The sequence below is a fragment of the Chiloscyllium plagiosum genome, unplaced genomic scaffold (genome assembly GCF_037043375.1).
Source record: "Chiloscyllium plagiosum isolate Xiang-an unplaced genomic scaffold, Cpla_swu_hap1 HiC_scaffold_42, whole genome shotgun sequence".
NCBI lineage: Eukaryota > Metazoa > Chordata > Chondrichthyes > Orectolobiformes > Hemiscylliidae > Chiloscyllium > Chiloscyllium plagiosum.
The window spans coordinates 8864067-8878221 of NW_028270180.1; the positions used below are offsets into that span (position 1 = coordinate 8864067).

Genomic DNA, 14155 nt, shown 5'->3' on the forward strand with positions numbered 1-14155 from the left:
ACATAGTCATGAGGAATTAAAGTCCAGATGGGCGCATGGCAAACTGAACACGAATTTAAGAAAATTATAGGAAGACATAGCCAGGCTGGTAAAGTATCTTAAATCGAGAATAAAGAAATATAACCCAGAGCATTGTGAAGCAGTCCATTCTGGTAAGAAAAATTATAAAAGGAAGTCAGCCTTTAAAAAAAACTCAGATTCTCAAAAGTGTTAAACCACTGGCAATGCCTTTACAAAAAGTCATAAAAACGCAAATAAGACTGTGGAGTATCATATGTGGGAACACTGAATGTAAACATTTTTTTAAAATGAACAATATATTAGTTAGGCTGCATTGGAATATTGAACGCAGAAAGAATTGAGAGCTCTGGGAAGGTCCCATTGAAGATTCACCAGAATTGTAATATGGAATTAGAGATCATCGAGACAAAGAAAAGCTAAAAAAATTGTGGTTTGTTTACTGTAGGACAAAGAATTAAGGAAAATTTAATGGTTTTCATAATCAAGAAAATGATCAAAGGGATAAATAATGAAAGCTTGTTTCCACGTATTGGCTAATTCAACATATTACAGATTCATTTATTATGAGTGTAGTGATTGGAATGAGAACCAGATGGATCTCATTGGCTATCAGATCCCTGATTGGGGGTTCTTAACCTGGGTCAATCAGGGAGCCCCAGCTGACAGATATAAACAGGAGATTGGGGCTCTGTAGCACAGTGGTAGTGCCCCAGCCTCTGGAACAGAAGGCTTGGGTGCAAGTCCCACCTGCACCAGAGGTGTGTAATAACATTGCTGAACAGGTTGATTAGAAAAATAAGTTAAAGAAAAAATATAAACAGTAGATTCAGAGCATCTCCTGATTCTAGGGACTGGCTCTGAGTTGGCTGGTCAGAGCCCATGTCCAAGTAAATAAAGGGTGACTTGGTAATGAGATATTGGTCTCTACGCAGTTATTTCAAAAAGTAATGCAATGAGAAAGTAGAGGATATGGTTTGACACAAAAGTTATCAGCTTTAGAACATTGCACCACATGGGGCCATTGAACTGGAGACAGTTGTTTTAATTAATGGATCATTTTTCACTGTGCAGACTCTGCAACTGAGCAGAACTCTTGATGTGAGCCCAGGAACAAAGCTCCTTTACACTGTCAAAACAATGGAACTGAAACCAGCATCTGGTAGGCTTTCCCTTGACCTATTCATGGGACTGTGAACCAATGTAGTGGCTTCTCTGAGTAATTAACGTCTCACAGGTTTGAATGTGCTCCTTCATGAGGCTGAAGAATACTGAATTGGGAAGTGTTAAAAAAAAGTTGAAGAAGTGTATACACTAAAAAAACCTTTAAAAATAAAGGCATTTAAATCAATTCATCTCAGCTCAAATTACCCCAATACAAATAGCATATTCCAAGCCACAATGACACTGAACAAATATTTACATTTGGTTCATAGACCATAACACACTCAAGATTTCAATACTCCTGACTGATGAAGCTTAGTACTTAGCTGCTTGGAAAGGTTAAGAAATGCAGCAGTGTTTGAAGAAGGTCAGAGATCTTTAAGACATAAAAGGCTCTATGTAAAATGAGGCTTTTCCACTCAGTAATTTGAGATCAGGAATCTACTAGGAAACCAGGATACATGATGAAAAGCAGTGAGAAACAGTTGACAGACCCAATTAAGCAAATGGTGCTGAGTATATTTTCAAAAGCAAAATTAATGTGAGCTTTGCAGGTAAATAATCACAGGATAATAGCAACCTAGTTTAGATTGCTTTTCAAGGCTTAAAGGGTGGATAATGAGCAGAAGATAGGAAAAAGCAAATTGGCAAATATGTGAACAGATAGGCCGATGGGCCGAGGAATGACAGATGGAGTTTACTTTAAATAAATGTGAGTTGCTGCATTTTGGAAGGGCAAATCAGGTAAGTTCCTGGGGAGAATTACTGAACAAAGAGACCTTGGAGTGCAGGTTCATTGTTCCTCAGAAGTGGAGTCGCAGATACTTAGGTTTGTGAAGAAGGTGTTTGCCTTTATTGGTCAGTGCAATAAAGTATAGGAGTTAGGAGGTCATGTTGCAGCTGTCCAGGACTTTAGTTAGGCCGCTATTGGAATACTGTGTTTAATTCCGATCTCCCTGCTTTGGGAAGGATGCTGTGAAACATGAAAGGGTTCAGAAAAGATTTACAAGGATGTTACCAGGGTTGGAGCTTTTGAGCTATAGGGAGAGGCTGAATAGGTTGGGGCTGAATAGGTTTCCCTGGAGCATCGGAAGCTGAGGGGTGACCTTTTAGAAGATTATGAAATCATGAGGGACATGGATAGGGTAAATATGCAAAGTATTTCCTACGGGGTGGGGGAGTCCGAACTAGAGGTTTATGGTGAGAGAGTAAAGATATAAAAGGGACCTAAGGGGCAAATGTTTCACCCAGTGAGTGGGGCATGTATGAAACGAGTTACCAAAGGAAGTGGTGAAGGCTGGTACAATTGCAGCATTTAAAAGGCATCTGGATGGGTATTTGATTAGGAAAGGTTTAGTGGGATATAGGCCGGTTGCTGGCAAACAGGACTAGATTAGGTTAGGATATCTGGTCGGCATAGACGAGTTGGATCGAAGTATCTGTTTCCGTGCTGTACATCTCTATCACTCAATGATCTCCTGGCTACCTCAAATACTGCATCCGGATTTGATTTTCTTTATAACAGAGGGGTGCTCTTGCAATGGAGGGGAATTGGAGAAAACTCATTATCTTTATTCCTGACAGAAAAGGTTAATCATTTGGTGAAAGATTAGCTGATTGGTACTTAATGTATTGGAGTTTGGATGAATGGGAGGTGATCTTATTGAAAAGTAAGATTTGAAGGGGATTTGATAGATTCTGGGAGAACATTTCCTGGCGTTGAGGCAATGTAGAACTGGGGAGTACAGTTGTCAGAATGTGGACTCTCACACTGAAGATGGGGATAATGAGGAACTTCTACTGTTGAAAAGCCTTAATCTTTGTAAGTCTCTACCCCACTGAGACTGAACTACTGGAAGTATTCAAGACTGAGACAGCAAGTTTCTTGAACTATAATAGAGTCAGGCATCATAAGAATGGGCAGGAAAGTGGCGTTGAGGTCAGATCAGATTAGACACAATTGCACTGAATGGTGGTGGAGGCTTGAGGGGCTGAATGGCCTAATTCCTGCTACCTTAACCATTCTTATGTGCAATATTTCTCTCCAAAGACTTCACTAAAACCGCTGACATGTAAATTCAGCATTTTACCTCCATGCTGCATTCTGACAGGCAGGTTTTAATTAAAATCCTATCTCAATATGTCAGGAAAGGATGTGTTAGTGCAAAATAGATGCAAGGCCAAAAGTTGACTCTCGGTGCTAACATGGCACATACTTAAAGTAGCTGAAATACTTAAAGGCTATCGTGTTTGAGTGAGCAGCTACGCCTGTCTGAATGTTACATGAATATTAAGTAATCTGTTGGGCAATGTTTCCGACCTGGACACTCCCTGGTGAGATGATGAATCTTCTCTCAGCTCCTGTTGTCAGTTTCATGAAGTGACGCTGTCAACACTGACATGACTTGGAACCTCCTGCCAAGTATTGTGCCAACTCCCAGGGTGACACACCATATCTACTTCCAGGACAGAGGAACTCCCTCCTCTGTTCCACCTCATATTTCCTCATCGTTAGTGGATAATCTAAGCAAATTGCTCAAAGGCTTGGCTGCACTGTCACAGTCTTGTGTGAACAGTTTTTTTTCCATTTCCTGTGACAAAGCTCCTTTAAAAGATTGTTTTAAAGACCTCCAGCATCAAGCGGAGATGGTTCAAAACAGGAAGAGAAAGAGCGTGCGGCAACACCGAAAGCCTCTCCTTGGACATGTGCACAAATTTCAGTGCTAGCAGATCATCCCTAGTTGCCCATGAGAAGGTGATAGCATGCAGCCTTCTAGAACCACTGCAATCCATGTTGTATAGGGGCATCCACATTGCTGTTATCCAGAACATTGAACCAGTACCAGTGAAGGAATGGTGATATATCTCCAAATCAGGATATTGTGTGACTTAGAGGGGAACTTGGAGGTGGTGGGGTTGCCATATATCACCTACTCTTCTTGGTGGTGGATGTCTTGGTTTGGAAGGTGCTACGAAAGGAGCATCGGTGAGTTGTTGCAGTACATACTATGGATGGTACAAACTGCTGTCGCTGGTTACTGATGGTAGAGAATATTTAAAGTGGTTGATGGGGTGTTGATCAAGCAGTTGTTATTTAGATGGTGTCAAGCATCACGAGTGTTGTGGAGCTGCACCCATCCAGGCAGGTGGGGAGTATTCCATCACACTCTGGACTTGTACCTTGTAGATGGACAGGCTTTGGGAGTTGAGTTATTCACAGCAGAGTTTCCAATCTCTAACATGCCCTTGCAACCAAAAAATTGATATGACAGGTCCAGTTAATTTTCTGGTAAATAGTAACATCCCAGAATCTGGACATTAAAGGATCCAGTGGAGCTTAATGGTGTTGAATGTTGTGAGGTGAGGGTTTGATTCTCTCTAATTGGAGATGGTCATTGCCTGGCATTTGTGTGGCACAACTTTTACTTTCTGTTAATATATCTAAGCCTCAATGTTGTCCCAATCTTACTGCATGGGAAGAGGGGCAATTTAATATGTACATGCACTTTCGTGCAGCTATACAGGAGGTAATTTACCCTCTCTACAAGAGCAAGTCACCTGGTCCCACTCCTTCTTCTTCTGCCCATAGCCCTGCAAACCTTTCTGTTTCTCCAAATTTCTTTGAAAAGTCTTGTTGAAATTTGTCTCCACCAGACCATCACACAATGCAGTCTCCATGCTCTTGCTGCGGAAGGAATTTTCCTCATGTTGCCTTTGTGTTTTGTAAATTGTCGTACTCTGGTTCTGCTGAATGGAGCAATCTCTTCTTCTTCAACTTGATTTGCCTGTCAGACTGGTGCCTACAGTTAACCGGCCAAAAATACTGAGCAGAGAGGCTATGATTCATTTAGCAGATCCCTCAGAGGTCCTGAATTTATTCATGTTGTATCTAGTAAAGTCTAAAAAAGAGGGAAATCATAAGCAGGAGTAGGGACAATGCAATGTAAATAAAGAGAGGTCTGGTACCAGTTATACACAGTGTTTATTGCAGAAGGTCAATTGGCTGGGTGACATTACTTTTACAGTGGTCAAAACTGTAATTGCACAAACAAAACAAATCAGAAAAAGCTGTGCTGGGGACACTGTCTTGTTTGGCATTGTGATTGTTGTTGGCCACACTGGTTCTGTGGGCACAGCGATGGGCACTGCTGCTGCTGCTGTTCACAATTGATGACCACTTTGATTCCAGCTCCCTTCTTCACGCATTCGAATCCTTCCTGGGCCTGCTCCAGTCCGAAACGATGCGTAATCAGAGGTTTGACATCCACCTTCTTTGAAGCTAGCAGGGCGATTGCAGTATGCCACCTGGAACAGCAGGAGGGAGAGAGGTTAACTATCGGATCACATTGCTCACCACCGCCCCACTCCCTCCAACAGCCAACACCTCTGCCTGCTTGGTCATGACACACAAATCTCCCAGTCTCTGGAATGCATGTCAGGATTTGCCCCAGGAAATTTCAACTTCCGATGGCTGAGTCTGTTTTCCATGGGACGCCCTGTTTGGAGCGTCGATTTGGAGTTCTCGATTTGGAGTTACAACTTGGGTTTTGGACAGCTATAACATACTGTCTCAGATAATTACCCAGGAAATGTCAGGATATATATAAAAAAAATCACAGCCTAATTCTTGGATTCTATCTATCTCTTATCAAACACTCACACCGATAGCCAACCCGACCAGACTTATGGACTATCCTCTGGCTCTCTCTAAATACACCTGACCATTGACCACCTCCTCTGGTATCTGATTGTTGTTTGTCCCCCTGACCCCACCTGATGGCCTCTTGGGCACCCAATTCACTACCTCATACCATCTCATTCACCTACCACCATCTCCACCTACCAATCGACCCAGCTGCCATCTCACCTGCTTGCCCTTTCACTAAACTGCCACTTTACCCACTTGCCACCTCAGCCACTTATCACCTCACCCACTTGTCACCCAATCCATCTACTGCTCACCGACGCTACCCACTTATCAATGTACCACCCCTGGCTATCTGCCCTGCCCCATTCACTTATTCATCCACTTACCCATTCATTAACATTGATGTTGGACACCTCACCTTAGGAGAAGAGTGAGGGTGGATTTTATTGAAACCATTAAATGCGAACAAGACTAGTTGCAGTATGGATGTTCCCAATGACCAAAGAGCCCAGAACCAAGGGGTCACTGTCTAAGGATACGGGGTGGACCAAGATGAGAAGTTTCCTCACCTAGAGAGGAGGGAACCTGTGGAATTCTCTACCACAGAAAGCGACTGGGGCAAAACCATGGAATATTTTCAAGAAGTGGTTAGATACAGTTCTTAGGGCTAAAGGGGTTAAGGGGTATGGGGAGAGAGCAGGAATGGGGACTGAGTTGGATGATCAGCCATGGTCATATTGAATAGTGCAGCAGGCTGAGCGGCCTACTCCTGCTCCTATTTTCTATTTTTCTTCTGTTCCTTTTCTACCTAGAAGTGTTAACACACGCAAATGAATGACTGTCCCACCACCAGAATCACTGTGCCTTTTTGCATTTTTCCTTTTAACTCCCACTCATGTCCCCAATTAGAAGTTTACAAGCAAAGCCCATCAAAACCCATCAAACATGACACAGGGGGGGTAGGGAGAGTGGGAAGGCGCTTAATCAAAATGGAGTCGGAGGAGGAAATGAAACACTGTATCCCTTGATGTTTCTTTGTTTATCTTTATTATACGACCTGGCTAGTGCTGTAAAACAGGGGCTTGTCTGATTTTACCCCCAGATACGAGGGAACGCTATGCTCCACAGTTCTGGAACAGCTGGCTCCAGGAGACCCTGGTAGAAGTTGTGTGAATTTGGGAGAAAGTTTGAGCAGATAGGCATTCCAACAATAAACTCACCCCATCGTAAATGTAATGAGCTATATCATTAACACAGGCACTGCAAAGTGTGTGGTTAGGAACCGCAATCACTGTGCCACCAAATACAATTGTTGTATAAAGTGTGAGGAATGACCTCCCACCCTAGAGACCTGAACACAAAATCTTGGCTTCCTCTGCCTGCAGCGCCAAGGCACTGCTACAATGATACCTGTCAGTCAAGCCATTAAACTGCGCCTCCAACTGAGTTCCAATTTAAAAGGTCCCCAGAATCTCTAACTACAAAGAGCAGGGGAGTTCTCCCTTCTGACCCTGGTTAATACCAGTGGGAACTGAAGAGAAGTGCTGTACAAATTAGTGGCTCAAGATGGCTGTTCACCACCACCTTCTCAAGGGCAATAAGGGATGGGCAATAAATGCTGGGCCCAGCCAGTGACACCCTTCTCAAAGGCTGGTTGGCTGTAATCTGAGGGCTGTCACCTGGAGGGAGCCTGCACATGCATGTTGTACCTCGTTCTCATTTAACTCAACACCAAGCCGACTGAACTGTTTGAGGTATTGTTCCTCAGACTCCTATGGGCACCTGGTTTTAATGGCTGCCACCACTAATGGTACCTGGGGTGGGGGTTGTTCCCTTCCTGTTTGTGGGGTGGGTCCCGAACATTTATTGGGCTGCCACCACTAATACTGCCTGGGGTGGGGGATGTTCCTTTCCTTTTTGTGGAACATGTTTCACTTTCCCTGGAACACTACAGCTATGAGATGGATGTTTAGGTTCAACTATCCTCCCCTGCAGCTCTTTCACTACTAATGGGAGATGGTGGCCTAGAGGTATTATCACTGGACTCATAGTCCAGGGACCTGGGTTTGAATCCCGCTGCACAGCAGATGGTGGAATTGGAATTCAATGAAAACCTGGAGTGAAGAGTCCCGTGATGACCGTGAATCCATTGTCGCTTGTCAGGAAAAACCCAGCTGGTTTACTAATGTCCTTTAGGGAAGGAAACTGCCATCCTTACCTGGTCTGGTCTACATGTGACTCCAGACCCACAGCAATGTGGTTGACTCTTAACTGCCCTCCAGGTAATTAGGGATGGGCAATAAAAGCTGGCCTAGCCAGTACACTCTCATCCTGTAAATCAATTTAAAAAATACTATGTGAGGCTTGCACCTTCACTGGTTCCTGGCCTGTTTGAGAGTGGAGAAAGTGAGGACTGCAGATGCTGGAGATCAGAGCTGAAAATGTGTTGATGGAAAAGCGCAGCAGGTCAGGCAGCATCCAAGGAGCAGGAGAATCGACGTTTCGGGCATGAGCCCTTCTTCAGGAATGAGGAAAGTGTGCCCAGCAGGCTAAGATAAAAGGTAGCGAGGAGGGACTTGGGGGAGGGGTGTTGTAAATGCGATAGGTGGTAGGAGGTTAAGGTGAGGGTGATAAGCCGGAGTGGGGGTGGGGGCGGAGAGGTCAGGAAGAAGATTGCAGGTTAGGAAGGCGGTGCTGAGTTTGAGGGATTTGACTGAGACAAGGTGGGGCAGGGGAAATGAGGAAACTGGAGAAATCTGAGTTCATCCCTTGTGGTTGGAGGGTTCCTAGGCGGAAGATGAGGCTCTCTTCCTCCAACCATCGTGTTGCTATGGTCTGGCAGTGGAGAAGGCCAAGGACCTGCATGTCCTTGGTGGAGTGGGAGGGGGAGTTGAAGTGTTGAGCCACGGGGTGGTTGGGTTGGTTGGTCCGGGTGTCCCAGAGGTGTTCTCAGAAACGTTCCGCAAGTAGGCGGCCTGTCTCCCCGATATAGAGGAGGCTACATCGGGTGCAGCGGATGCAATAAATGATGTGTGTGGAGGTGTTGGTGAATTTGTGGCGGATATGGAAGGATCCCTTGGGGCCTTGGAGGGAAGTAAGGGGGGAGGTGTGGGCGCAAGTTTTGCATTTCTTGCGGTTGCAGGGGAAGGTGCCGGGAGTGGAGGTTGGGTTGGTGGGGGGTGTGGACCTGACGAGGGAGTCACGGAGGGAGTGGTCTTTTCGGAACACTGATAGGGGAGGGGAGGGAAATATATCCCTGGTGGTGGGGTCCGTTTGGAGGTGGAATCTGTTTGAGAGTGCCATTGATTTTCTTTGTAATCATACCTTGAAGGTACAGATAGCCAGATTTCTGGCAGTGGCTTGCCATCCATTTTCAGGTTCCATGGCCCTTTCCTGACCTCTCTTCTGGTTCCATGGCCTGACTCACTGCTGCCTAACCCCTTCTGGCTCTGTCCGGACACTTTCTGATACTGTCAGCCTGCTTCATTCGACTGACCCTTCCTGAACCACCGCAGGCCTCACCACTTTAAGAACCTCCGAGCCTTTTAGCTGTTTCCCTCTGGTTTGATGTATGTGACCCATCTTCAGCCAATTCTCATGGGATTCATTACACTCTGTGCATCTTTCTCAGTTCCCTGACTTTCTGTCATTAGCTACCAACTTTTTTCCTGTCACCTGCTCTGTCCTTTTCTATTTGAGGAAGCTATGTTGCTGCTCACCATACAGTTTCTCAATAAAACATGTATCCCTGTTACTGATACTATTGGTACCAGTCACTTGCGAAGTAAACTTGAACCAATGCTCAGTTATAACCTTTTCCATCCAGCCTTTACCTGCGCATGGGGATTTAACTTCCATCCAGGTGAAGAATCTTTGATTTTCACCTGCTTAGCAAGGAATGCATCTCCTAGAATGCCGGTATATCTTTTTAGCTGCTCAAACCAGTGACAAAAATATCTGACAGATCTCCTGGTCAACAGTCATACTTGAGCAGACAGAGTTAAAACTCACACAACACCAGATTATACTCCAACAGGTTTATTGGAAACAATAGCTTTCGGAGCACTGCTCCTTCATCGGGTAGCTATGAAGCAAGATCATAAGACACAGAATCTATCGCAAAAGTTCTGAGTGTCATGCAACTGAAACAATATATTGAACAAACCTAGATTGCTGTTAAGCCTTTCATCTTTCAGAATGGGTTGCAACTCTCCAAAAGCTAGTACTTCCAAATAAACCTGTTGGACTATAATCTGTGCAATTTTTAACTTTGTCCACCCCAGTCCAACACCAGCACCTCCATATCATGAGCAGACAGACACCAATATTAATACTACACACTATGGTTTCACAGCTTGAGCTTCGAGGGGCAGACAGAACCAACAATTTTCCAATACAGACTCTGGACTTGTACAGCACAAAGATTTGGGGCGATTTTCCCCTTGGGTCCCTTCTTTAAACAGTCCGAGATGGTTCTACTCACGCTGCCAAACTTCCTGTATTCTTCCGCTTGCTTCAGTTATACTTATCTTGCCTTTATTTCTCTTTGGTATGTGACCTAGACTGTGGTCCATGTGTTAACTCACAGTCAGCAGCCTATTGGGATGTGAGCTTCTTGTTGCTCTGACTCAGTGACTGGTCTCACTGACTTTCGATAAAACCTGGTTTACTTGACGCAATCCATGGTCACGTGACCATTTTAAAATTACTTCATCCCGCAAATGGCCTCAGGAATTAAAAGCCAAATGATGGGAAGCTAAAATTGAGAGTCCATAATATTAGTGCTATCATGGCACAAGCAGTGTGATGGAATACCTTTCTCTTACTTGATTGACACCTCATTTAACATTGACTCCCCTCTGTGACCATCACACAGTGGCAGCAACTCACTAATGGCCATCTCTCTCTGGATCCTGCTACCTTCTATTCTACTACATACACCTGGAGAACAAAAGGAATTGAGTCTTGGAGCCCCTCAAGAAGAATTATGGAAGTTCTTGTGCATGGCCTTAATTTCAAATGCCCATACACTTCAGATAAAAGTGAGCTGGTAAGCCATTCCAATTCCAGGGATGTCTGGTTTGTTGAGGATGAAGAATTTTTGTGTGAGTTAGTGTGGACTTAAAATAGCCTCTTTCTGCTGTGTCAAAGTCACTGGGCCTCACCTCAGGTAAGAAAGAGCAAACGTCATGGACTTTCCTCACCGGCCTACTCTATTGCTGTCGTGTGGGTTAGTTAAGTTGGCTGGCAGCTGGTTAGTGATGCCAATAGCGTCGGTTCAGGGGCTGCACCGGCTGAGATTACTATAAAGGTAGTCTCAGCCTCTCCCGTTTGTCTAAGGGACGGGGATCCTCAGGTTAAACCACCTCCACCTCTCTCTCTCTCTATGCACTAGCAAGACCATGGTGACTTTACCCTTTTTATTGTCGGACTGGTCACTTTAGTTGCTGTGCTAACCACTCAAAACATATAAAGGAGGCCATCACTCTTTCCCACAGCAAGTGCAGTGATTGAATGGGTGGACCGGAATATTTCAGCCCTTAGGTATGAGGTAGTCAGCTTGAGCTGTCTCAATTTAAACTCCCTTTCACTTTTGCCTTCTCTCTCCTGGAATTCTCTGTCTCCTCTCTGCTCTGATTTCCATCTCCCTCTGCTTCCTTTTCCAGTCTCACTTCTTTTTTTGCAAAATTTGCTTTGTTTTTTTTCTATTGAAATCCCAGTTCCAATCTCAGATTTTCCAATTTTAATGCATCTTGTTACCTTCAGTTTTCGCCTCTAGATTTTTCACCACCTGTTTTACAATTTCTAACTTTCTGGCTTTTAGCTGAAACTTCCCCTTCACATATCTAGCTATCTCTTTTAATTCTTCCAAAGTTAATGCACTTAGTTTCCCAAAAGCTATGATCTACAAAAGCATTAACATTTAAAGTAGGCACCTTACTTCTTTGATATTACAGTCTGAAGAAAATCTTTTCAGTTTCCATTCATCGTTAAAAACAATTTATTTTCCCCCCTTCCAATTCTGCCAGCTGAGTGGTTCCTCCTAGTTAGTAACAACAAATCTTTAAATTTATTTTTCCCAGCTTTCACACTTCCATGATAATGCAGTTAAAATTAACCAGCTTCACCTGTATGAAAGCAGGAGGAATTTTATTACTTACTATCCCTGAGAAAAATCACCAAACACACACACACAAATACAGGCACGGAAGTTAGAAAAGGAGAGGGTGTGTCTTGTACAGACAAGAGAAAAAGGCTATGTTATTTTAGAAGTCCTTAGAGTCCTTGAGATGTTACAATTTAATAGGGGGGGGGGGGGGGGGGGGGGGGAAGAGAGAGAGAGAGAGAGAGAATGAGAGAGAGAGAGACTTTCAGATTTTGTTATTACCAATCCATATCTCTTTTTCTTTCTGTGCTACTGCTACTGAAGTACAGATCTTTTGTGTATCCCCATGTCTGGCATCACTGTTTACTCGTCCAGATTAGAGTGGCGCTTGAAAAGCACAGCAGGCCAGGCAGCATCCGAGTAGCAGGAAAATCAACGTTTCGGGCAAAAGCCCTTCCTCAGGCATTCGTTTTGCCTGAAACTTCGATTTTCCTCCTCCTCAGATACTGCCTTTCCTGCTGTGCCTTTCCACCACCACTCTAATCTAGACTCTGATTTCCAGCATCTGCAGTCCTCACTTTTGCCATCACTATTTACATGCAAGCTGTGTAATCAACGGGCAACCTTTCATGTCCAATAAGTGCCACTTATCAAGCATATGCAAAGTGCAATAGGAGATGTGAGTTTCCTGATGTTTTGACTCAGTGTTTGGTTGCATTAACTTTAGATAAAATAATAACTTCAGTTCTGTTTTGTTTATTTTGCATTAGTTTACTTGATGCAGTCCATGGTCACGTGATCATTGAGGCCATTTTAGGTCAATGTGTATCCTTTTAAAATCACTTCAGCACATTAAAGGCCTCAGGAACTGAAAAGTGGATGATGGAAGCTGAAAATTGAGAGTCCATATATTATGACTGTCATGACATAGTCAGCAGCCTGATGGAATACCTTCCTCTTATCTAGATGGTGCATCTCCAACAACACTATCCAGGACTAACCCAACATGCTTGATTGGCACCCCATCCACAACACTGAATATTCACTCCCCTCTGTGACTGTCACACAGCTGCAGCAACTCGCCAACAGAACCTTCCAAACCTGTGACTTGTACCAACTAGAAGGGACTAGGTCATGGGAACACCACCCCCTCCAAGCCACTCACCATCCTGACTTGGGAATATACCGCTGTTACTTTACTGCTGCTGGGTTATATTCCTGGAACTTGCTCCATAAAATCAGTGTGGGCATTCCTACATCAGACAGACTCTCTCAGTCAGCAAACTGCATAAAGCATGACCAGGTGGACCAAAGGCAAGATGTAATATTCAGTTGTGTGCCCAACAATCATAAATCACCTCAGAAATGTTCACAAGAAATTTAAGATCCTCTTGAAACATCTGATGAAGTGAGGATGAAGATCTTTTTGTTCAACATGCCTCTGGACAAAACTCCACAGATGAAGCCTTTTCATTGGTTTGTGTCAATGCAGTGGCACGGTGGCTCAGTGGTTAGCACTGCTACCTCACAACACCAGAGACCCAGGTTCAATTCCAGCCTCGGGTGACTGTGTGAAGTTTGCATGTTCTCCCTGTGTCTGTGTGGGTTTCCTCCAGGTGCTCTGGTTTCCTCCCACAGCCCAAGGATATACAGGTTAGATGGATTGGCCATGGGAAATGCAGGGTTACAGGGAAAGGGTGGGATACACTTCAGAAGGTCGGTGTGGACTTGATGGGCCAAATGGCCTACTCCCACAATATAGGGACTCAATGATTCTATACACATCCCTCCCTGGTTACATCATCCCTACCAGAAAACAGCAATGACAGGAGACAACTGTCAGAAACCCTTCTAATGTGTCAGGAAATGAAGGCCTGTAATGAACATAAACACAGTCAGCAAGGACCCTCCCTCAGCATGAGGATCAAAGGGACATTGGAAGAGGTATTTAGCTTTGAAAGGTCCAATTCCCAAATGCGTTCTAGAATCTTTAAGCCAGGCAATTCAACTCTCGTTCCAAACATGCAGTTCAATTCACTCAGGAACAAACCTTTGAAGCTGCCAGAGGAAGTGGTGGAGGCTGGTACAAATACAATGTTTCAAAAGGCATCTGGATATCTTTACGAATAGGAAGGGTTTAGAGGGATATGGGCTAAGTGCTGGCAAGTGGGACTAGATTAGGTTAGGATATCTGGTCAGCACGAATGGGTTAGACCACA

At 44.2% G+C, this 14155-nt stretch overlaps 1 protein-coding gene across 1 annotated transcript in view; it reads right to left on the minus strand.

The window, feature by feature from the left end:
- Window positions 1-5227: 5227 nt before the first annotated feature.
- The window catches only part of LOC122542653 (sorbitol dehydrogenase-like), a 72600-nt gene continuing 63672 nt past the window's right edge, over window positions 5228-14155 (minus strand). The window contains exon 8 of the mRNA XM_043680645.2: window positions 5228-5487. Within this exon, the coding sequence (XP_043536580.2) occupies window positions 5241-5487 (247 nt within the window). The 3' untranslated portion in view covers window positions 5228-5240. The remainder of the gene's footprint in view (window positions 5488-14155) is intronic.